The sequence below is a fragment of the Podarcis raffonei genome, chromosome 5 (assembly GCF_027172205.1).
Source record: "Podarcis raffonei isolate rPodRaf1 chromosome 5, rPodRaf1.pri, whole genome shotgun sequence".
NCBI lineage: Eukaryota > Metazoa > Chordata > Lepidosauria > Squamata > Lacertidae > Podarcis > Podarcis raffonei.
Window position 1 is genome coordinate 39,665,794 of NC_070606.1, and position 25,142 is coordinate 39,690,935.

A 25,142-nucleotide genomic window follows, 5' to 3' on the forward strand; every position below is an offset into this window, starting at 1 on the left:
AAAGAAGAAAAACCAAATGACCATTTCATAAAGCTGAAGATAATTTATTTTAATACATTTTGTTAAATGAAATTAATAATAATAATATTAATATTTATACCCCGCCCATCTGGCTGGGTTTCCCCAGTTACTCCGGGCGGCTTCCAACAAAATATTAAAATACAACAATTCATCAAATATCAAAAGCTTTCCTAAACAGGGCTGCCTTCAGATGTCTTCTAAAAGTCAGATAGAGACTCTCCTCCCTGCAAGAGAGGGGAGTGGTTGTGGCCGGGAGCCGGACTCCGCCTCAAGCAGGGGGCGTTTGCCCCCTGCCTCCCACTCACCTGGCTGGCGCCCACGCCCGCGGCCAGGCACCCAACCAGGTGCCTTCAAGGGGGCATGTACAGCAGCCTAAATTGCTGCGGTGCCAGCCTCCAACCCTCACTTTTCGTCGTCTCGTCGCGTCGTCCCAAGGCCGCTTGCATATCTTGATGATACTGTCTAAACACCAAACCCTTCCCAATGTTCTGTCTGAGCAAGAATTGTAGCTTGCCAGATAGGACAATACTCCTTTTCCTCTTCCCCCCATGTGCTGTTCTGGGGGCTTTTCCAACACCCTCGAGCCAATGTCAAAGTGCAGGGAAGGGGGCACATGGGAGAGGAGAGGGGGAAAATTGCCTTGGCAGGGCTTCCATTGGCGAGGTGTATTAGGAGAATCCTGTCCCAAGAGTGGCAGAAAGGTTTGACGCTGGAAAATCTGAAGATCTGCGTACAACAGCATTAAGAGTGTTTGCCATCTTCATAATTCATGGACTCCTACCAGACATGAACTCTGTGGTCATCATTTGCAATGGAGTTGGGGCAATGGGGTTGAGACTCTTTCCTTTGTGCTAAAATGCCAAAGAGGGAAACATGGAAGCATTGTTGTCCACAGCTATCCCAAAGCTCCACAGATCATTAAACTGAGCATCATTCCATTTTATGTAGCTCTTCACTTCTGTTTTTGGAGTGGGACTGAAGACATCTGAGAAGTGGTACAGGATGGGTTTCCGGACACTGGAAGAAGTAAAATGCGACAAGAACTTAAAACTGACAAGAATGCAAAGAGCAGGTAATATCCTGTTACCATGGAATCTAGGTTAAGTTTTGAAAGCAGCATGAATCAGAATAGCTATTACTGATGAGTGTAAAAATATGATCTATTTCATCCACATATGTCTTACATATTTATTGGCTATTCACAGAATATGTAATAAAGCTGAATATTTTTTTACCAGAACATGCTTGTTTTGAAGATCTCTATTTCCCATGATAAATTACAAGGTCAATCATCCTAGGTAATATAAAGAAAACTCTCCTGATTGGTTTTAGGTTGGAAAATGAGATGTTTCATATTTTATCTCAATAAACATTATCTTGATAGGAAGCATTCTCTTGTTAAAATGAAATAAATTAGTATTGCCAACAAATATTGTTCTAAGCCACAAAATAACTGCACAAGAATCACATAAATTGGATTTTATGCTATAAATAAGTCAAATTCTGTTTCTTTGGTAGCTCAGTGCTCAGAGAGAATGTGCCATTTATTTGTTTTATTTGTCTTGATGATAATCTTCTCTTCTTCCCTTCCATCTTACTTAAATGTTCACTTTTTTCTTCAGCAAAATCAAAACCTAACCATCAGTCCTTCAATGCCAACCACGAGCTAGAAAATAGAGTTCTAGATGAATTTATGCCAAAGGCCTAGCCTCTGGAATTTTACAATATCTGTCGGTTCAGTTTTCAGGAAGAATTATAAATGAAACTTCATACTCAAAACTGTTTGACCATCTCAGTGGGTTACCTCTCATTTTGCATAAAATATCCAAAAATGTATACTTTTTACATAATATGTACAACAATATAGACTTATTATTTGAGGCCTTCTGTTTCAGTGGCCCTTTGTCTGGTTTCAAAAAGAAGCAATTTTTGGATTGAGTTTATTCTGTATGAAAACTAATCACTGAACAATTTCAGCCCCTATCTTCCCCTGTGTGTTCTGCCCCCCAAGGCTCCCTGCTCTCAAATGTCGCAGGCAGCTCTGTGGTCTAAACTATTGAGCCTCTTGGGCTTGCCAATCGGAAGGTCAGTGGTTTGAATCCGCATGATGGGGTGAGCTCCTATTGCTCTATCCCAGCTCCTGCCAACCTAGCAGTTCGAAAGCACACCAGTGCAAGTAGATAAATAGGTACCGCTGTGGCAGGAAGGTAAACTGCATTTCCATGCAGTCTGGTTTCTGTCATGGTGTTCCATTGCACCAGAAGCAGTTTAGTCATGCTGGGCACATGACCTGGAAAGCTGTCTATGGACAAATGCTGGCCTGAAAGTGAGATGAGCACTGCAACCCCATAGTCGCCTTTGACTGGACTTATGATAACCATCTAGGGGTCCTTTACCTTTCATCTTTACATAAACTCTGTAGTCCTGCTTTGTGTTTTCAGTGTTGCAAGACTCCTAGAGCATTATCTGAACCATGGATCTCATGAGAGTGCCAAGTGCAAGTTCCTTAACCAGAGCTACCCATCCATTTCTTTCAGATACTTATTCCTACGCTGCCCCCATCTCACTTGTAGTACAATAGGTACAGATAGCCACATTTCCCCCTTAACTGGAAAAATCTCATTCTTCAAGACTTTTCTGTTTTGAAAACAAGGATGGTCTTATTGTAGTCGACATCATTACCTATATTTTTACATCCTCTTTTTGTGTGGATGGGAGGAAACCTCGCCCATCTGGCTGAGTTTCCCCAACAGTATAAAGTAGCCAATCAAAAATAATCAGATAGAACTCTGGAAAAGGACAAAACCTGAATAAAACAAGGCATCACTCTTAACACTGCAGTCCTATGCATGCTTGCATACCAAAGCAAGCATCATTGAATCCATTGTACAGTGGTACCTCAGGTTAAGTACTTAATTCGTTCCGGAGGTCTGTTCTTAACCTGAAACTGTTCTTAACCTGAAGCACCACTTTAGCTAATAGGGCCTCCTGCTGCTGCCGCGCCACCGGAGCCCAATTTCTGTTCTTATCCCGAAGCAAAGTTCTTAACCTGAAGCACTATTTCTGGGTTAGTGGAGTCTGTAACCTGAAGTGTATGTAACCTGAAGCGTATATAACCCGAGGTACCACTGTATCTGGAAACAAACTAACACACTGGCACCCAAAGAATAGCAACGTCAGTGCTAAACAAGTCTTTTTTTGTGAAACTTTCCAAAGACAAAGATCACTAGAGAAAACTCTACCCACCCATTCAATATAGGAAGCAGGGACTTGTAGAAAGGCTGCATGGCAGATCTTAACATCACGGCAGGTTTGTGTATTTGGATCTGAGCCGCCTGAATGAGGAAACCTTCTGGGACAGGCAGATTAAAATATTGTAAAATGATTGACCCTGTGGAGCTTGTGTATCTTCCAGTGATGTTTAATGGACCTTTTATTTTGAAACAGAGGACACGCAGAATTGTCACATAAGAAAATAAATAGTCTCCTTTGAAATAAAACAAAATCTTGGATATTTCCTTTCCCCTGCATTCTTTTTTAAAAATATATTTTTTCCTGGTAAAATGTCTGCATTTAGTTGAAAAATGTCACTCATTTAGCATAGGATCAAAATCTCACTGACTCCTGTCGCTTAGGGGAAATTTCTTGCAATGATATAACTACTTTGCAGGAAATTTGACACACATATTTATTCCATGGAATATTCATGGAATATCAGCCAGCTTTTGGTTAGAAAACAACAATGGTGAGTGAACTATTAGTGAAAGTTATTTTTTGGCCTTGGTACATTTCCATAATATATTATGATCATTATTCCAAGCCTACGAGGTAGCTAATTTTTAGCTTAGATGGCAAGCAAAGACTGACAGTGAGTTGAGCAACATCCAATTAGTCCCTGCTTCATCTGGGACTTGAACTTAGGCCTCCTAGATTTTCAAGCTTAATATGTTGTCCACTAGACTCTGCTCATTATACCAAACTTAAATTGCTTTTCAGGATTCCTGCACTATGAAGACCTTGTTAGCTGTGTATCTAAGGCAGAGGCAGATGCAGCAAGCCTAATTGTTAAGGAGTCTGTGCAGAGATTTTCCCCCAGTGCTTTGGTAACTTTGACTGGTGGCTTCAGAAGGTATGTATAATGAACCATGGGCCTTTTGGCCACCTTTGATTTGTGGGACATCATGTCCCAAAGGGTGACATGGGGGGTAAAGCTCTCTTGGGACCAATCTCACATACGGTCCATCCTCCAAGGCCTCAAGAAAGCTTTCCCTGCTCCCAAAACCAGGTCATTAAAAGCTTCCATGGCCCAGGTTTCTACTGCCCCTACTGCCCATAGGGTGTTGCATTTGTGTTTTAGGGACCCATCACCACCCTGATTCCAACTGCCTCCTGGAAAGAATTCTCATCCTTTGATCACATGTACCTACATCACTGGGGGGATGGGGAGGGGAAGACTCAGAGGAGGTTGAGGGATGGGGAGAAGGACTGTGCAAAAGTGCAGTTGAGTTTTTGCACATGTTCACTTAGAAAGCTCACATAGATTCAACCAACCCTTTTGTGGCAAGCGGCGGGAAGCTATCACGTCTATTTTGGCCCTCAATCTAAATACCTAGCAGTGTATAGAAGCAACACATACACCTGTCTCAGAGGCAGGACAGATTGAGGGCAACACTCTCGAAGCAGCTCTGAAGGCTGGAGTGACCTCTTTGAGACAGATATGTCTATTGCTGCAATGTTATATTTTATTCAGACATGTGCGTGATTCCTAGGATTGCTTCTCTGTTATTTAAATGATTTCTCCCCTATATTGCTTTTTTGACAAGGGAATACAGACACTACTTAGTAGCCTGATAATCCCAAAAGTATTAAACTTCAGGAAAATTGATCTGAAGCCCAAGACAGTTTGTTAATGGGTGGATCATTGTTTCCTAGTTGTATTAGAAAGAGGGGCGTGTTTTCTGTAAATCTGCTGTCTTATCAGCACAGTGAAGACGTGATTGCTGTTTGTTTTTCTGTTTTGTACCTTTTGAAGTACATTTATATGAAAGTGAAGCATATATTACTCATCCAACTTTCTTCCCCAAGGTTCTTACACATGCCACATCAACAAAACATGACAGCAGAAGCTAAGATAGTTCTCTGCAATCTGTTCAGCCCATGTGTTGCATTTTTATATCTTCAGATTTAACTGTATATCTCTGCTTTGCAAAGAGCTGAGTTTTAGCTAAGTGTTTGTCAGAGTTGGAAATTAATGTTTTGCCAGTTGTTCCATGGTGGTACTGACCTGTCATCTTGTTTGTGGTGAAGAAATCCAGCAATAATTTCAGCACTGATTTTAACATTCAACCACTTTCCATGCTATACTATTCCAAAAGTGTCATGTTAATTGTCCCTAAGTAGTGCTGAAGTATGGTTCCTTCTCTGGCCAACATTTCCTTCACATGAAAGGTCACTCCAGAGAGGCAGAGACTTCAGGTGATAAGATAAAACATGGCTAGTTCTTCAACCAGAGGTCACTGCCTTTTAAAAAAGGAGGGAAATGGGTTATTGACAGTAATCTGACACATTTTTTTTTTACATCTTTTCACATGAGTCAGCTATCAGGCCACACTGCTCAGTTCAGAAGCCACAAAACTTTTCAGCAGAGGCAATTTCTAACCAAACCAATCATTTCTACTTTCTTAAATGCCTACATACAAAACAAGCTGGTTTTTCACTGACCTGAAGTGAAATGCAGCTTATGTCAGCCACAGGTTAGCTCTTATTCATAACAAATAAAATATGGCAAGCAGATATGAAACACAAATCTATGGACAGTAAATAACACCAAAATAGATTTACATTGAAATATAATGCCTTAATTGGTTTGTGCATTGCAGCCTGAATCAAGTACAGAAAGCGAGCAGGTTCAAAGTAAATCTGAATCTAGAAAGCTATGTGAATAATGCACCACTTCACAATTCTCAGGTGAAGTATTAATCTTTCAGCTGAAGTCATTGGAACTTACTCCCCAGAATGCATGCTTACGATTTCAGACTTGGGCCATAATTCTGAAATCACTTATCTAGAAGTAATCACTACTGAAGTCAGTGGACTTTACTTCTGAGTAAAAGTAAAGGTAAAGGGACCCCTGACCATTAGGTCCAGTCGTGGCCGACTCTGGGGTTGCGGCGCTCATCTCGCTTTATCGGCCGAGGGAGCCAGCATACAGCGTCCGGGTCATGTGGCCAGCATGACTAAGCCGCTTTTAGCAAACCAGAGCAGCGCACGGAAATGCCATTTACCTTCCCGCTGGAGTGGTACCTATTTATCTACTTGCGCTTTGACATGCTTTTGAACTGCTAGGTGGGCTGGAGCAGGGACCGAGCAACGGGAGCTCACCCTGTCGTGGGGATTCGAACCGCGACCTTCCGATCAGCAAGCCCTGGGCCCTGTGGTTTAGACCATAGAGCCACCCGCGTCCCTCTTACTTCTGAGTAGACGTGGGCAAATATGTCATTGTTGTTTCTTATTTTTCCAGTCCACATTTCCATACCAGCTTGTGATTTAAAAAAAAAACACCATCATGAATATTCATTAGTATTTCAGTGTGAATCTCTCCTAATGTACATATGTTTCATGGCATTTTGCCTAATAATACACTTTTTTTCAAAGCAGTTTCCCTTATTACAATGTATTTGTGTATATGAATTTCACTAACATATGCATTTTTGTGCAATCTTTGCCCCAGTATATGCACTTTTGTACACATTATTTGACTGGAGAACTGCATTGCATAATCAACGGGAGCACAAATTTTGAAGGCTGACTGTGCTTTGCTTTGCTTATTGTTTCAAAAAGTACGAATTAGGCTGGTTTGCCTTTCAATGCAAACTGAATCTAATCTCCCCCTGCCCTACTTATGAGTAAATGTGGTTGGGATTAGCCTTCATGAAAGTTGTACTTTTACTTGTGCATGTGTAGTGGAAATAAAATGTTCTTTCCCCCCCTCTTGTGATTTGCAACTTTTAGCTTGTGTGTGTCTGGTGTACCAGGCTGGGAGATGATAAAAATGCCTTCAGCAATCACACTTGTATCTGGGTGATTTTTGAAAAACAAATGGCAAAGCAGAAAGTCTTGTGTAAATTTAGAACAGCTGTGATAAAAAACTAAATATATCTCCTGCTTTTCCACCCACACCGTCAATGGGAATGCATTTTATTGTTTATTTATTAAGGCTGTTGAACAAATCAGATCAGTAGACACATTTTGGCAAAGGTGTTAAGAATCAGCACATGATGTTATGAGTTATCAATGTGGCTGCCACATATTATGCACTGCGGCAGTACAATAATAGGTAGGTACCACCTTATACCAAACAAGAAGCATAAGACTTTAAACCTGTCACTAAGGAAGTTTTGTTTATTTCTCACTCTTAAAACAATATTAAGGCATCCCTTCTCTTTCAAGGCAAATTTGGAAGAAAGGCAAAGCCTAGGACTTTCTCAACTTGGTGCTCTCCTGGTGTTTTGAACTCCCAATTCCCATCATTCCTGGCTATTGGTGATATGGGCTGATGGGAATTGTAGTCCAAACTATCTGAAGGACTCTGGGTTGGGAAAGGCTGCTTTAGAGATTAAAGGAGTACCGCCTGCCATATATCACTCAGCCAGAATAGTATAGATCTAAAGTAAATCGTTGGCTGAAAACCATCTCAGTCAGGGAGGTAAGTCTGCATGGTACTTGGATGTTAACACAGTAAACGATGTTGCCACTTTGTACCTAGCTGTGATTTCTCTACGCCTTTTCCTTTGTCTGAAACATTAGCTGTAATAAAGGAAAAGAGAATTTGCACTGAGATGCTCAAGTGCAAATGACAGTAATTTTTGTAGATTTCTTCACTGTGCAGTTCTGGGGATGACAACTGTGTTATCAAGCTGTTATTTCCCCCTTTTTTTGTGGGAACAAATCTACTTTAAGGGAGCATTGTGGTAATTTTGCTGCGTGGATGCTTGAGACAATCAGTTGGTTTGTACATTCTCTAACTTAAACAAATCCTAGTGGGATTTGGCTGTTCTGTCAAGGACAGAGGCTAAGAAGAGCCTTTGGACATGTTCCATGCCCTCAGTTCTGCCTCTGGTAAACTACTCCAGTGCACATCAGGGATTCCCCCCAGGGACCATACCAATCCATTCTGTCATATAACCCACCGAAAATACATTCAGTCTCAGTCTAGAGAGTTCTTTGCAGATGCATTTAATAGAACTTGCTGATCTGGTGCGTCTTCAAAAACTTACTACGAGAGAATTGAGTGACATGTTATGCAGTGAGCTATATGAGCAGCATCAGACGAACTCTGAATGATGAGACAAGCTCAAAAGAGACATGTGCACAAGACAAGGGCATGTGCTAATTTGGTGCTTCCAGACCACCTAAATCATATGCGCTCTGTGTTCTTGAGCCGCTGCCTGTTTGAGAGTTGACATCATTGACCTAGTGCAAACACCGCGATGCACGTTACCTATGCTGCCTTTGTGGTGTTGCCTGCATAGGTAAAGGTAAAGGGACCCCTGACCATTAGGTCCAGTCGTGGCCGACTCTGGGGTTGTGGTGCTCATCTCGCTTTATTGGCCAAGGGAGCCGGCGTACAGTTTCCGGGTCATGTGGCCAGCATGACTAAGCCGCTTCTGACGAACCAGAGCAGTGCACGGAAATGCCGTTTACCTTCCCGCTGAAGTGGTACCTATTTATCTACTTGCACTTTGACGTGCTTTCGAACTGCTAGGTTGGCAGGAGCAGGGACCGAGCAACGGGAGCTCACCCCGTCGCGGGGATTCGAACCGCCAACCTTCTGATCGGCAAGTCCTAGGCTCTGTCTCTTTTGAGCTTGTCTCATCATTTATTCTTGAGCCGCTGCCTGTTTGAGAGTTGACATCATTGACCTAGTGCAAACACCGCGATGCCTGTTGCCTATGCTGCCTTTGTGGCGATTCCTGCATAGTGGTGCTGAAATACACCTCCAATTCTAGGAACAGAAGGTGGCCCCAGGAAGATGTGTCCCAAGATAACCAAAATGCAGTATGTGTGTGTGTGTGTTTATCCAAGGAAAAAGAAAACCCTATCCAAGCACCATTGTCCACACCAGATGTTGGGAGACCCTTAAGCAAATAACCTCAGTGAGGTGCCCTCCATGAGTGGATGCATCTATTTCCTATGGTCACTACCTGCCCTCTCTCTCCTGGCCCAGAAGGAGAAAGACTTCTCCTTCTTGCTCCTATTACTGCTCTAATACTTAGAGACGACAGGTGAACAGGCCACAACAGATGGAGTGTTGGCCTCAGGTACTGCTCAGCAATGCTGAACCCTAATGTAGGTCCACACAGCTGCTCATCACTCAGGAACTGCCTTGTTAATTACTGCTAAAAGAATGATAACTTCTGGAAGAAAAATGTGTGCTGAAGTGTATACATTTAATCCTGGAAGCATGCATTGAAGTTTTCACTCGGCTACTTCCACTTTGCATTTGACACACTACACAATAAACCATGTAAATGGTTGTTGTGATTTGTTTATTGTGGGTTCAGTCTAGAACAGCTGTGTGATACGTGTGATCCTCCAGGGAGAGACTCTGTGTACTGACCAGCACTTTCATTGAAAACATCCAAGGGCTTATCTGCTCTTCCTCTTGTCCCACTCCTTTCCCCTGTAGAAAGCAGCTCTTTAGTGCTCATTTGGAGCCAACAGCAATCAGATTTTCAGCAAATTACCAGGCTAAAGAGCCTGTTTTCCCTGGGACAGGGCAAAGGGAAAACTCCTTGGACCTTTGCTTTCTAGGCACAGGACAAGCAGAAATTTGGATGAACCCTAAGTAAACTTCCTAGAACTGAGCTTTTCGGGAGGAGGCTGATCCTGGCACCTCTCTTGTAAGAGAGGTGCATTGCAACCTGCCCTACAGCTCCTGCTCAGTAACGCTTATTTTCCTTCTGTCTTGTCCTTCAGTGGTAGAGAGAAGGAAGTTAAGCTTTGATTCTGCTGGGAACCAGGCAGGATCAGAGTTGAGCACCATCTTCTAAGGGAAGAGAGAAGAAAGCTGAGCTCCTTTCATTCTGAAAACCCTCTAAATCTGGGATGGGGAATGGACTTCAGCTTCTATTATCCATGGCCATTGGCCAAGCTGGCTAAGGAGCAACATCTGGAGGACTCCAGTTTCTCCATCCTTGTTCTTGGGTCAGATCTTGGCTTCCATTTCCCACAGGAGAGCGATGAAGAACAGGGAACTGAGGTTAACCATACTTCTGCAACCTCTAGTGCATCTTGTATTTTCTGTTAGGTATTTAAGTGCATTCAAAATTTATCAGAATCTTATAAACCACTTTGTTTATTGTTGACCAGAACCCAAAGTGGTTTTCATAATAGTGCACATCAATAATAACAAAATCAATAAAAGACCATGAAAATATAATATTACTAAATGACACTAAAGGGTGACACTTTCATCTTCAGGCAGTTAGTACAGGCTTCAGTAACTGTCATACTGGAAGCTTATTCCATTTCATACTGGAGAGGTTGCAGTCGCTTGCATGCTAACATAATTCACTGGCATTCTTTAATGCTCTTTGTCACAAGCAAGCTGATAGATGTTTATTACTGCCGAGACATCTTCAAAAGCTCTACAAGGGACTGGCTGCCGATTAATGTGACCCTTACAAGTGAGACACACACTTGTTGGCAATTATCTTCAATGCATAACTGCCCATCGCTGTGGTCTCCTGTGGCGTCTCAAAGAGTGTTGGTGATGATATACAAACAAGGACGGCAAAGCAATAACAGGAAATGGAGTGGAGTGAATGAAATGGGTCTAAAAAAAGAAAAGAGAGCTCTCCTTGTGAGTAGTTCATGTGAATGCATTCATCTGCATACCGCATAAGAGCAAGCTGTCAAATACCCACAGGAGCCAATGAAGTTATCACCTTTGATTCTTTCTATAATTTTTCTTTTAAGGTCACGCATCATCATTTTTCCTACACGAGGGCCATCCACTTGACAACTCCGGGCTTCTAAATTATACGGACATATTTTTAGAAAGCCTGCCATTGCATAAAAGCAAAATGTTAATGGCATTGCTAAGTCAAATTAAATTTTAATGTCCCCGGTTTAATTTTTCTTTTAGCCCGTTCACATCCTTTAAATAGCATTTAATGTGATTCAGTCGACTTTAATACCGGCAGCTGACCTGAATAGCCTTTTCAATTAGCCTTTTTAGGTGAAGCAAATCTGATACGTTTTAAATAAATAAAGATAGTTTTTATTATTGGTTAAATGCCAATATTCATGGCTCATTTGATCCATTTATTAAGAAGCAATGTCAAAAGAATAGCACTTCTTGTGGAGATCCCTGTTTTAGTGAATGAACTCCTGGTAGGGGGGGAAAGGGATCTCTGTGTGTCTGTTGAGTATGCAAAGGAAACAGCCTGTTAAATGTTATTAAAAGAAAATGATTTGCTCAATTAAAATCACTTGACGAATGTGAATGGGAAACAACAAGTTAACAATGCAAAGAGCCGTGATTAGCTTTTCTTTCTTTTTATACCTGGCGTATAGTGCAATCTCAAAACAAAGTTAGAACTTCGCCTCTGGTCTCTATAGCCAACTATTCTGTGTTCATGTAATACGATTTAATAGAATATCTTCACAGCCAATTCAAGCGCTTTAAAGACACATAGGCTTATAAATAATGGCATTATGGTGATACTTTGAGAGAGCAACTGCAACCCTTTGGTGTGTGCAGCACCATCTTTGATTTGCTCACAATAACGTTGTTTCAGCTTTATTTTAATTTCTCTGTGACAGGCTCTCAAAACCATCTGTACAAAGTGGAGACTCCTACTGAGATAAAACCTTCACTGTACTTAGAAGTGGGGATAGTGAGAGAAATATAAGCCTGAATATCAAGCAGGGAAATCAACGACCCTAATTCTGACATGATGGTGTTCTCTCTCTTTGCCTGTGTAAGCATGTCGAAAGGACTATGACTTCGCTGCACTGAAGTCTGACATAATGCCATTTTTGTGTAACTATTGCTATTGTTGTTTGACCAGCTGCAGTAGTCGCATATGAAAACAATTTTTTATAATTCTTATGAATTTCTGGACCTACCAAACCAAGTAAAAGAGCTTTTGGGGTTTTTTTTGGAAATGTATATTTCAACATTTTTTAAATTTCATTGTAAATCATGAAAAGTCTTTTATTTTTTTACATTCCCACCACATATTGCCCTCCTTTTCTTTACATTTCCAACATTTATTATTTGTTTTGTACATCTTGGCTAGTTTTACTGGTGTTTTATATATATACCATCTGTGCATCATTTTCATTATATTTTCTTTTAATGCACTGCAAGCAGTAAAATTTATTCCCTCTTCTTTCATGCTGCCTTTGATCCCAGAGGCAGTATAGAGCCTGATGGTCTTGCCTGCCATGATTTTGTCTGATCCTCCTTTTAAAGTAGCCCTAGTTGGTGGAGCAAATGGAGATGATGGAGGGCAGAGCTGAAATCAATGGATTAAAGTTACAAGAAATGGGGTTTGTATTGAACATTTAGGATGAACTTTCTGATGCTGGCACATACAGTTTGACAGTGGGGGGGGGGAACCTCCACCGGAATGTGGTGGTATTTTTCTTCACGAGAGGTTTCTAAGCAGAGGTAGAATGCAGCCTATCAGGGATGCTGCAGCAGATGAATTTTGTGCATTGACAGAAGTTCATATTAGATACCCTTTGAGGAACTTGGATTGTATCTGGGATATTTTGGCTCAGCCTTAGGAAGAACCCAGGCAGTATTCATGGGCAGCTTCTTATCAACCATGTTTGCCTACACTTTTGTATTGCAATGGAAAGGAAAATATTCAATAGGCAACAAGCAACATATCAGCCATGCTCATTTGCTCTGAGACATTTATCTTCTCAGATGTTACACTCTGCTGTTACTTAAACTCACTTGCCCCCAGGCACTATTAGAATGTGTGGTGCACTACAGCAGTGGTTTGGTGGTTCTGCAGCCAAAGTATATGCCAACTGTACTAAAACTGAATTATTGAGATGAATTTAAGTGCTAGATTTTCTGTTTCAAATACTGAGTGTCTGCTGATCATGTGTTCCGATAATTTATGATGAGAGACTGCCAAGGCAGATGTGAAAATATCTGAATTACATAAAAATGTTGCTCTTATTTAAAGTGAGACTGCACAAGCAATTGTTGCCTGACAATAAAATGGAAGGGGATCATTCTGAAGAATGTACCACTTTCAAATCTGTGGGAGGAATGTCAAGATGTTCTATACAAACCAACCTCAGCCAAGATCAATGATGGGATTAGCAGTATTTTGCAACAGAATTGTTATCAAATGGTTTTCTAGTAATCTGAAGAGGGCAGTGGTCTTCTGTTCATTTCTCCTTTTACATGCTTGTAGCCTCAGCAGAGTTATTTTGTCTAAGAATGAGACAGTGAGAAATTCTGCAAGTTTTTCAAGAAGGAAAGCGTAGATCCATAGCTTTTGATTTTTCAGGACATGCACTTTATTATTTATAGGATCAAATCAAAGACTAAAGATTACTGAGGTTTTAAGCGATAGGCTTACTGTATCTCACACATCTCTTGGATGGAGGGAGTTAGTCCATACAGTGACCAAAGCTCTTCCAGGAGTTCCCATTAAAATTTCATTCAATAAGTAATCTTGGCTGAAAAGGTGTCAGAAAAAAGTAGGCCTTTAAAAGTACCAAAACGAAGGGTAGTGGTTGTAGGGATTCACCAGGGAGCTTTTCGGGGCTCTGTGCCCCTTCTTTGACTATTGTAGGGTGTGAGAGTGCATGCACAATGTTGTGGCAAGGTTTATGCATACAACTAATGTAAATAACGTACCGTAATGCTTGTCTGACAGACCCCAAAGACTTTTAAAGCTTAGCCGTGCTCTGAACTCAAACAGCAATCCTATATCACCTACCTGGGAATGAGTCCCATTTGATCACGAGTAGGCATTCATACAATTGCATGTTAAAGTGGTTAAGCAGTCATTCCACTCTTTGGGGAAACCATAGCAGCTAGACCTGCATAGTCTTAGCTCAGAGGCAGAACTTATGCTTTGCACACAAAAGGGTCTCAGGTTCAAACCCTGCTATGAAAGACCATTGCATGATATCCTAGAGAGCCACCACTATACTAGATGGAGCTGGTAGACAGCTGTCCTGGACACAGAATTGATCTGCACCTCCATGGACAGCTGTGAGTCCAATATGACTCCCAAGCTGCGCCCCTGATCCTTCAGGGGCACAGTTACCCCATTCAGGACCAGGGAGTCTTCTGCACCTGCCTGCCCCCTGTCCCCCCAAAACAGTACTTCTGTCTTGTAAGGATTCAGCCTCAGTCTGTTAGCTGCCATCCATCTTCCAACCACTTCCAGACACTCACACAGGACCTTCACCGCCTTCACTGGTTCTGATTTAAAAGAGAGGTAGAGCTGGGTATCATCCACATATTGATGAACACCCAGTCCAAACCCCCTGATGATCTCTCCCAGCTGCTTCATATAGATGTTGAAAAGCATGGGGGAGAGGATGGAACCATGAAGCACCCCACAAGTGAGAGCCCAGGGGTCTGAACACTCATCCCCCAACACCACTTTCTGGACACGGCCAAGGAGGAAGGAGTGGAGCCACTGTATAACAGTGCCCCCAGCTCCCAGCCCCTCTAGATGGTCCAGAAGGATGTTATGGTCAGTGGTATCAAAGCCACTGAGCGATCCAGCAGAACTAAGAAACAGCTTTCACCTAAGAGGACAAATGGTCTGATTTGGTACAAGGCAGCTTCCTATGTTCCATAGTTTGATCCTATACAACTGTAAGAACAGACAATACAATGGAAGATTATTGGAATGTTCCAACTGCTAAATGGACACTGGGGGGGGGGGAATGAAACAGATTTACACATCTTTGGGTTCTAAATTTGGCAACTGATATTCAAGGTCCTCAAATCCAGGATGGGCAAAAGGTAGATAGATAGGTAGATCTCTGCTGAGTGATTTGCAATAGATCAGCAAGGGTTTTGTAGATCAATAGGCTGTCTCCCAATCAGGTACTGACTACACCCAGACCAGCTTAATTTCTGCAAGGTGACTGCATCATGTGCCCTCTTGATTCCAAATCAATGGGTTGTATCCAATACAGCTCTAGTTTAAATTCACTTAGCAGTATACTTGTTCCACTGGTGAAATGTTTGGTGCTAGTGGTGAGCAAAAGGTTGCTGGTAACTTTGCTGTGCAATGGATTGCACAGTCTGCTGTGCAGCTAGCCCAGGAATTCTTGCACAAGCAGACTCAGAACGTCAGATAAGGCCCAACATAAATAGCTTTTTTATTTTTTTAATGATTCTCCTCCATGGCTGGTCTTGTGCTAATTGCTTCTTTCTCACCATCGGTACCCCTCTCCTGTAAGAGTCTCAATTGGTTGCCTTTGACCAAGGCTCTGTGCAGCTCTGCTGGTGAGTCATAGCATTTGCACATGTTGGAATATCTGATGTTAATAATTCAGATGTGGTTAATGTGCTTGTATGTGCAGGCCAACCCAGTGTATGGCTCATGTGGTGCAGGAGGTCATTGGCTCCCCCCCCCAAGCCACTATTATGCACTTGGCTGTGGGTGTCAGATCTTGGGGTTCTAGTAAAAAAATGAAGTAGATCCTGCAAGCTTGTATCCTTCCCATCCCTGCTGCAAATGGCAATCTTTCCTTCCTTCCCCCCTCCTCCTCCTGCTCTTGTGCTTTTAGGGGCTGCAAAATTTGCCTTATTGGTAATCCTCAGCCGTGTCCTGGTAATGGGATGATGTGCAATTTGGAGAAGCAGAATAGGAAATACTACCTTTTTTTCGAGCCAATGGATCCAGAACCCCATCAGCAGTAGCCTTTAGTAGCAAAGTCACCACCCTTAACATTGTTCTTACTCGCTGGGACTGATTAAGAGAGTTAATTGTCAAGAACGGGCAAACTTAATGTTTAAGTTCCCTAATCAAAAGCAGCAGCAAGCTGGCATCTCTTCTTTGTTTCTGATCTATCTACCATTTACACTTTACAAACCCTCTCATCTTTAAATAGCATTGTTTATTCCTTCCCCTGAGCAATGCAAGCAAAAAGCTTGACATGTTCTTGCTATTCTAGGGCTGTTTTGTTCCTCTTTCATGTATATAAATACATTCCTTCTTCAGTGTCAATATTTTATTTCTGTAGGGTTGTGGAGGCTTTGCAAGAAAAATAGTTTCCTTGAGTAGGGAATTTGCTTCCAACAATAGGCCTACTCAGAGTAGACCCACTGAAATTAATTGTCACAACTAACTTAGGTCCATTAATTGCAATGGGTCTGCTCTGAGTATATGGATGCAACTCTATCTTCCCATGTTTTAAATAGTAAATAGGTATCATAGCCTCAATGGTCAGATTGCTCATTTTTGCTCAGATTTGCCCATAATCACAGCTGGCCTGCCATTAGGCAGAATGAAGTACAGTAGCTACCTCAGGCAGTGGGGCATGGAGAAGTGGAGAGGTGTTAGAGGTTGAGCTGGTGCAAGACACTCTGACACCTGATGCCGCCTCTGTCCCCTGGCTGCCCTTGAACACTGTCATCCTCCTTTTTGTCAGGGCCAGCCTTATCGTTAGGCAGAATGAGGCAGCTGCTTCAGGCAGCAGAGGACTGGGAGACAAGGTGGGATTGAGAGTGGCTGCCTTCAGATGCAATACAGAGCACTGTTAGATCATCAGTGCTGAAGTAAGATTCACCTGCCAGTCCATTTAGTTTCTGAATGTGGAAAGGAAGAGTGTCACTGTGTCCTTTGCCTCAGGTAACAAAATGTCCTGACCTGGCCCTGTTCGTTGCTTTTGTCACTGCAGCAGCACTGAGCATGCTGAGGCTCTCCAGGGCTTCACACCAGACAGTATCTTGCTGTAGTGAAACACCAGATGCTGAAGGATTCTTTAAAGCTTAATAGTAGTAAACTATTTACCACTTGAAGCAGTATTTACCATGTTAGAGTGAGGGAGGCACTCTGTCAAGCCACCTCACATATGCAGTCATACCTTGGTTCTCGAATGCCTTGATACTTGTACATTTTGGATCCCGAACGCCGAAAACCCAGAAGTAAGTGTTATGGCTTTTGAACGTTCTTTGGAACCCAAATGCCCGACATGGCTTCCACAGCTTCTGAATGAGTGCAGGAAGCTCCTGCAGCCAATCGGAAGCTGTGCCTTATTTTTTGAACGTTTTCGGAAGTCAAACAGAACCAAGGCATGACTATAATAGCAAGGAGTGGGTGACCCAGCACCACTAAAAAAACTATGTAAGAGTCCCACTGATCATTTTGATGAAATGACAGCAAAATTCCTAGTGCTAAACTGTGGTGGCTGACTGGCCAGGCAAATCTACTGGACTTCCCAGTCTGCCACCTGAGCAAAGATCTCTGTTTGACTAACAGGTGGGCCAGCCCTGCTTGGAAAACAGAGCTGCATTGGCTGCATCAGCTGCCCTGAGCAGGCTTGTTGCCCTTAGGTATGGTTGTGTGAATGCTTTCGTAGTGGCAGTGAAATAAGATACAACTGGCTGTCCTGTCAGTTTCTGTATATGGAAAGGGGCAGATTCATTTCCCCCCCATTGCTTCAGGTTGGAAAATACTTAGCCTGGCCTGGGTCCAACCTTCCATATTCAGAATACAACAGAAACCCTGAATTTTAGTAGTGAGTACATGCATTCTGTACAGATACTGTTCTAACTCCCTGGTAATACTTTAAAGAAGGATACGTTCGCGTAAGTTTTGGACGTTGCAAATAAGCGGTGCCAGCTTTCTACATGATGAATTCTGCATTCATCTTCAAATATTGCCTGGACAGCTTTGTGATGCAAGACCTTTTGGGGATATTACAAAACAAGCAGGACCAGATGAGTGTGGAAGAAGGCTATTTGCAATATTTGAAACAACTGTACAAAGAGAATAAGGGGGAAGAGAGAATAAGTCTCAAAGAAGTCTTAGCAATGTTTCAGTGAAACCAATTTGCTGGTAGATCCATATGGATGAATTTAATTGTGACCTCCGAGAGCAACAGCAATTTAAAGGAAATGATTCACACAAATCAAATTAGCATGATGCGGAAGCCACAACAATTACATTCCGTACAAAAATTCAACGGGAGTTCGTTTATCATCCAATGTATGAGACCTAATTCCCAAGTCCCTACAAAACGTTGTTATTTATTTATTTAACAACCTTCTATACTGCTTAGCTGTAAATAAAACCTCTAAGCTGTTTAGAAAAGATATAAAATGTATATTAAAATTGTCAATAAAAATCAAATTTAAAAGCAAAACGAAGAAAATCCACAGTTAAAAGTATACATCATAAGCTAAAGTTATGGAATAAAACACACATCAGCTTTACCTGTCTGGGAAGGCTTGCCTAAACTGAAATGTTTTTAGCAGGCACTGAAAAGAATACAGCGAAGGCGTCTGCCTAATGTCAATGGGCAGGGAGTTCCACAGTGTAGGAGCTGCTGGTCACACTAAAAGATTGATTCCTTACAAATGTAGAATGAACATTTGTGCCAGTTTCGCAGATTGCAGTGTTTGAGTGGGTCTATATGGGATGAGGTGATCTTTTGATTAATAGACAGATGTCAAAAAGTTAAGAAGAGTCTTTTGCACCAGGCCATCCAACAATGAGGGGGGCGGGGTCAGAACATTAAACCCCAAGATTGTCTCTCATTGCTCCTTTCATAGCTTCAGCAAGCTTGGGTCCATAGCAGCAGCCAACCACGGTCCCTGGTCTCTCAGTCCCTGGTCTCTGCCAGTCAGAGTGCATTGAGTTCTGCTCACTTCCTGTTCATCCTTCCAAGAAACCCCTGCCCCCCAAACCTCACCCTTTTCCCCCTGTGGTGACATCATGACCACTGTTACCCCGGCAACCTCCCCCTCACAACAGTATTTCCTTCTGCTAATAGTGAGAGAGGAACTTCACACTCTCCTTGTCTGCTGCTGAATGCTTTGCATTTTGTTAGGGAAATGACTCTTGTGGTTCGAGGACCCGATCCCCGCATAGTGGAATGAAAACACACGGACACATGATATAAGGTTAATGGGCAAGAAAAGGCCACAACTTTATTGATTACAGCAAATGAAAGGTATTAGCTTAGGCATTGGATTATGTCAGTTGACTCCACCCACTCGGAGGCAGGTGAGCCTGATAGTGGGGTTTATTCACCAGTAGGTGGAACCTGTTGATGCTAATCCAACTATAAGCTCTCCCCTGATGTCACCGAGGGTCGTGCCATGGCCCCCCCCCGCCACTCAGGCATTGGACAGAATACACGACCGCCGGATTCCTTTAACGGAATACCCAAAAATGGAAGGCGTAGGCGATGGCCACACCTAGCCCTTCCACACACCACAACACTTTATTCCAATGCCTAACCTACCCACCAATACCACGAAAGTTGTGACGATTGCTATGAGGTAGGCGAAAAACCACAAAGCCTAATGCCAAATGGAAAAATTCCTAACAGGCCCCCCCGGACAACCAGGGTGACCAACCTAAGGTCCATAGCAAGGCCAAAAGAAAACTGAGACCCTGAGCTCTAAGGGAGTGGAGGGTGGGTGACTCGCGACGGGATGACGAAGAATGAGGCTGCATGGCTGGCACAGCAGCGATTTACGCTGCCTTCCATGCCCCTTCGAAGGCACCTGCTTGGGTGCCTGCCCGTGGGCGTTGTGCCAGCCAGGTGAGTGGGAGGCAGGGGGCTAACGCCCCCTGCTTGAGGCGGAGACCGGCTCCCGCCCACAACCACTCCCCTCTTTTGCAGGAGGAGAGTCTTTCTCACGTTCTTTGATAGCACCCATCTAAGCCAATCTCCTGGGGAAGATGGCTTGACTTCAAACCCAATATTTACTAATTTCAGAGATTATGGGGAAGAACCTGGCACTCAGGAATTTTAGGGGATCCTTGCTCCCTGCAAACCCACAACACTACTTAGATAGAATCATGAAGTCATTTAAAAGAATCTCTTAAAAAGTAAGATCACCTTCACTGGTACCAAAAATGGTGGCCCATTTCTGGAAGTAAACAGGAAAAAATCCCCATGATGGAGCGTATCAAATTTCAGGCACCTATTTATTTTTTGGAAAAAAAGAAGGAAAGAATAGCAGTGAAGGAAACAACCCAAAGTTTAGACAACTTAACTTTCCAAAATGAGTCCCTTTCATGTCTCATTGACTTCACCAGCTGTGTAAACAGCTGTGCACTCATTACTGCCATCCCTGCACCAATTCATAACGAAAAGGAACACGATTCCCATTTTATGTTAAAGGACTGTCCAACCGGTGTGATTTTCTTCATTTGGCTGAATTTAAGTAATCTGTTTTTCACTTCAGAGCACTTTAATAGAAAAGCTGTCATGTTTACATAACTTCTACTACAATTGCGCTGGAAGCCAACAGCAACCATTTTGCTTATGGTTGGCTGATTCTGATGGGGCTGGTCCACTTCAGATGAAAGTGAGAGCGAGATTTGTATTTTGGATACCAGCATAGATTTCTAAATATATTCTATATATTCTGCTGGGTTTCCATTTCCATTCAAAAGAGGTGGCAGGACATGAACCCAGATAGATCTTGTCTGTTCATTAAAAGGAAGAGGAAAGCCCAGTTACGCAGGAGTGCCCCGTTGCCTCAGATCCTTCAGAGCATGAACAGAACAATGGATTGACAGCATTATCTTTTGAAGGATTAAAAACAACAACACTGCTATGTTTGTTGACATGCTAAAATAGACGTGCATTTAAAAAGAGCATATTAGAAGTTTCAGCGGTAAGTGAGACAATGAAATAAATCACTGAAAACCTTCAAAGCAGACAGAGGGAGTTTGAGTTGAAAGCACACTTCCCCCAGCACATCAGACTGCATTAACCCAGCAAACATTGCTGCCATTAAGTAATTTGTTACTTTTATTAGAGCTTCGATAAATAAAAATGTCTTCCTCCTCCTTCCCACACAATAGAGTATCATCGCTCATACTTATTTGTGTGTGTGTGTGAGAGAGATTCTGAGTAAGGAGAATAGAAATATAATTCCAAAACAAACAACTCTCTTTTGGATAATAAAAATTGGAACTAGTAAATTGAAATTGCCTTGCTTCAAAAAACCGCCCCTTTCTAACAGTTGTTTAAAAAGTACAACAAATAGCATTATAAAATCAGATTTTCAGAATACAGAGCTTTCATAATTAATAACCTGAAACACTGTCCACTTATTTCAGTAAATAATTTTTATGCAGCTGACCTTTCTCTTTTACACAGCTACATTATTAATGAAAGTGGAGCAATCACTTGGTTATTGTTTGAGCAAATCTGGCTCTTCCCACTAATCCATTTTATAATTTAGTAACTTTGGTTAGCAGATTATGTAAAAATAGTCTTTAAATTAAGGCGTCTGCTGGTGAAATTCTGTATAAAAAGTAATAAAAGCCTTAAAAAGGCATTACTAGATGTGTTCTACCATTCCTTCTAACATTAACAGCAAACTGAGGTAGCAGAGTACCTAATTGTTTAGAAACAAAACTGGGCCACCATAAAATAAGGCAGTGCTCTCTTCACACTCAGGGGACTCCTGAGGTAAGCACAAGTATTTTAGCTGAAAAGTTAAAACACACACTTTTTTTAACCTCACCATAATGAGCTGACAAGGACCTGTGAATCTCCAGGATTTGCAGAATGCTGATGATAACTGAGCCTAGAGAGATTAAAAACAACAACCCTAGAGTAGCATGTCCCACTCCCAGGATACAGAATTCTGGTTTATTTTGCAAGGCACTCTTATGCAGGCCTACTACCCAAGGAGTTCAGTGGGATTTTCTCCCAGGTAGGAGATTATTGGAAATGGGAGATGCTCATAGTAAACAAAGGCAAACTCCAGGATTTGAGTGCAGCCGTGTGTTTTGTAGCTAGCGTCTATCCCAAAACAGAAGGCAGGAACACGTCATGGTCTTTTAAGCTTATTTTCTCTAGAAATGTTTTCGTTTGTTAATTTTTTTAACATTTAAAAATCCAGTGTGGCTGCATGTAAGTAAGTGGAGCATGGGGCTTGGAGTGCAGCTGAGAAAGGCATTGGGGCTTGGAGGCAATCTGAGGGTGCAACTTAAATGGATTTGATATTTTTAATAACTGGAGGGGATTATTTGCCTAGAGACAGAAATCAACCTTGGCCAAACCTGTAAAATGCAATATTAACCATGGGATTTACTGCAGGGTGGTTCTCAAGCATTGTTGTTGTTGTTTAGTCATTTAGTCGTGTCCGACTCTTCGTGACCCCATGGACCAGAGCACGCCAGGCACTCCTGTCTTTCACTGCCTCCCGCAGTTTGGTCAAACTCATGCTGGTAGCTTCGAGAACACTATCCAACCATCTCGTCCTCTGTCATCCCCTTCTCCTTGTGCCCTCCCTCTTTCCCAACATCAGGGTCTTTTCCAGGGAGTCTTCTCTTCTCATGAGGTGGCCAAAGTATTGGAGCCTGTCCTTCCAGTGAGCACTCAGGGCTGATTTCCTTAAGAATGGATAGGTTTGATCTTCTTGCAGTCCATGGGACTCTCAAGAGCATAAGAGCATGCTCAAGCATAAGAACCCTCAATCACCTTGATTATGGAGATAAGGAAATGCACTGATATTGGGACTGGTGAGGTCAATTGTTTAATTCAGAAGGAACAAATCCATGACCCTTCAGAATTTGTCCCCACTGGCATGGCCAGGGAAGATGGAAGTTGTAGTCCAGCAACATTTAGAGGACCACAAGTTCCCTATCCTCATTGGAATGATTAAAATTCCAGAGTACCTATAAGTTGAGGTCTGCCAGGGAGGCCCTGTTGGTTTTGTCATCATCAACATGGATCTGTTTGGTTGGTTCTGACATCAGGTTAAAATATTCTTGTTTCATTGGGCCTTTGAGCAAAAGTAACAGTCTCTTCATTGTCTTGTCGTCAGATATGGATTGGTATTGAATCTTTGATTATGCAGCTCTTGTTGAGCTGTATAATTACATGGTTTGAGAGCATGTGTACTTGAAATTGTTGTTTATTTATCATTACATTTATATCCAACTTTTCCTCCAAGAAAGTAGATGGTTCTTCTCCTCACCATTTTATCCTTGCAACAACAACAAGGTAGGTTAGGCTCAGAGACTGGCCCCAGGTCACCCACTGAGTTTCATTGATCAGTGATCCCTCAAATAATTCAACAATCCCTCAAGTAAATGGGTCCCAAGATATTAAGGACTTAATATCTTACTAATCAACCATCAGTATGTAAACCTTGAGCTTGGTTGATTAGTAAATCTGCAGCCTGAGCAGATCTTTGAACAGAACTATAATGTGCTGGTAGGCTCTCACTTCTGTCAGCTGTTATGCTACAGAATAATTCTGCATTCTGCACTAATTGGAGCTTCAGCACCAACACCAAGGGAGGTAACCCAGTCTTGATGTTATCAATGCTTGGATACTGTGGTCAAGCTATCCCAGTCTAGAAATAGCCACAGAAGTTGCACCAGATGAACCTGGTGGAAGGCACTTTTAGCCACAAGGGGTCAACTGGACTTCTGGTAACAAAACTGGATAAAGGAGCACCTCCCAAATTGTGGACCTGCTGCTTCAGAAGGAGGGCAACCCCACTCAGGGCAAGCAGCTGACCCATTTCTTGGACACAGGAACCACTCACCCGCAGAACCTGTGCTTTACCAGTATTCAAACTCAGTTTATTTCCCTTCATTCAGCCTAGCCCGGCATCCAGACACTAGTCCAAGCCCTGCACAGGCTTTCCTGATTTAAATGTTATGGAGAAACAGAGCTGAGTGTCATCAGCATAGTGCTAGCACCTTGCTGTAAATCTAATGAGCACCCCATATAAATACTAAATAGTATTCATATATGGCTTCGTAAAAATAGTAAATCGTTCTGAGGATAAAATGGTGCACTTCAGCTCACAACAGTAACAACAACAACCACAATAATAATAATTTATTATTTATACCCCGCCCATCTGGCTCAGTTTCCCCAGCCACTCTGGGCAGCTCCCACTCAAGTGTTAAGAACAGTACAGCGTTAGATATGCAGTTGAAGAGCTCTTGACCTCATAGGAAGAAACAAAATCACTGTAAGACAGTCCCCCAATAATTATCCCATGGAACTGGTCCATGATCAACAGCATCAAAACAACAGAGTGATTGAGAAGCAGGGACAAGAGCTACTCCCTTTGTCCCATTCTCAGTACAGCTAATCCATCAGGGTGACTGAGGCTGATTTGGGCACATGGCCAGGCCTGAACACAGATCAGAATTAATCTCAAATGAAAGGTCTGAATTCTGGATTGTCCAGTCTGTTTTATCATGTCACACAGGACATTTCACCTATTAGAAAATTTGCTGCAGAGCGTGAGGAAATGTGCTGACAGTTATTTTGTGCGTGTATGCAAAACCCAGATAGATGTTTTAAGACTAAGAATTGCCGACTGTATGCTCTTAACATTTCAGCTGAGTACAGCTGGGCCCCGAATATGCATCAATATTCACCGGGGTGTATGTCTTTTATTTATTTATTTAAACAAGTAGAAGGTTTCTGCCCCCCCCATCCCTTCAGCATTGATTGGCACTCACAAAAATTTATGCATGCAGGAAGTTGCCATGATGTCATTTGAAATGCTTGATTGGAAAGGAATGCAATTTACAAGATCTGCCAAGACAGCAAAAGGAAAACTCGAGCCATGTATTTTATGACTTCATATAAAACAGTGACAGATTGGTATGTTACATTTCATAAGCTTTAAATGCTTGAAATTCTGTGGACGGCTTCCAGGTACAGTTGTTTTATTTACATGAACCTGAGACTAGCAAGTCAAAGCTTAATTCCAGGAGAATTAGGAATTATCCAGTCTGGATAATTTAGTAGTAGACTGGAGCTTTAGTATTAAAACTTCAACTTGAACCAAAGCCCAGACAGGAGCAGCCTCCAGCATTAGGGTATAATTAAAGACCGTAACATTTATATGCTTGAAGTATGCACCTTTCAGTCTACAATCAGCT

At 42.2% G+C, this 25,142-nt stretch overlaps 1 protein-coding gene across 1 annotated transcript in view; it reads left to right on the forward strand.

Moving 5' to 3' along the window:
* Positions 1 to 25,142, forward strand: part of DNTT (DNA nucleotidylexotransferase) — a 97,744-nt gene that overhangs the window by 32,114 nt on the left and 40,488 nt on the right. The window contains exons 6-7 of the mRNA XM_053387412.1: positions 970 to 1,093; positions 4,018 to 4,150. Of these exons, the coding sequence (XP_053243387.1) occupies positions 970 to 1,093; positions 4,018 to 4,150 (257 nt within the window). The remainder of the gene's footprint in view (positions 1 to 969; positions 1,094 to 4,017; positions 4,151 to 25,142) is intronic.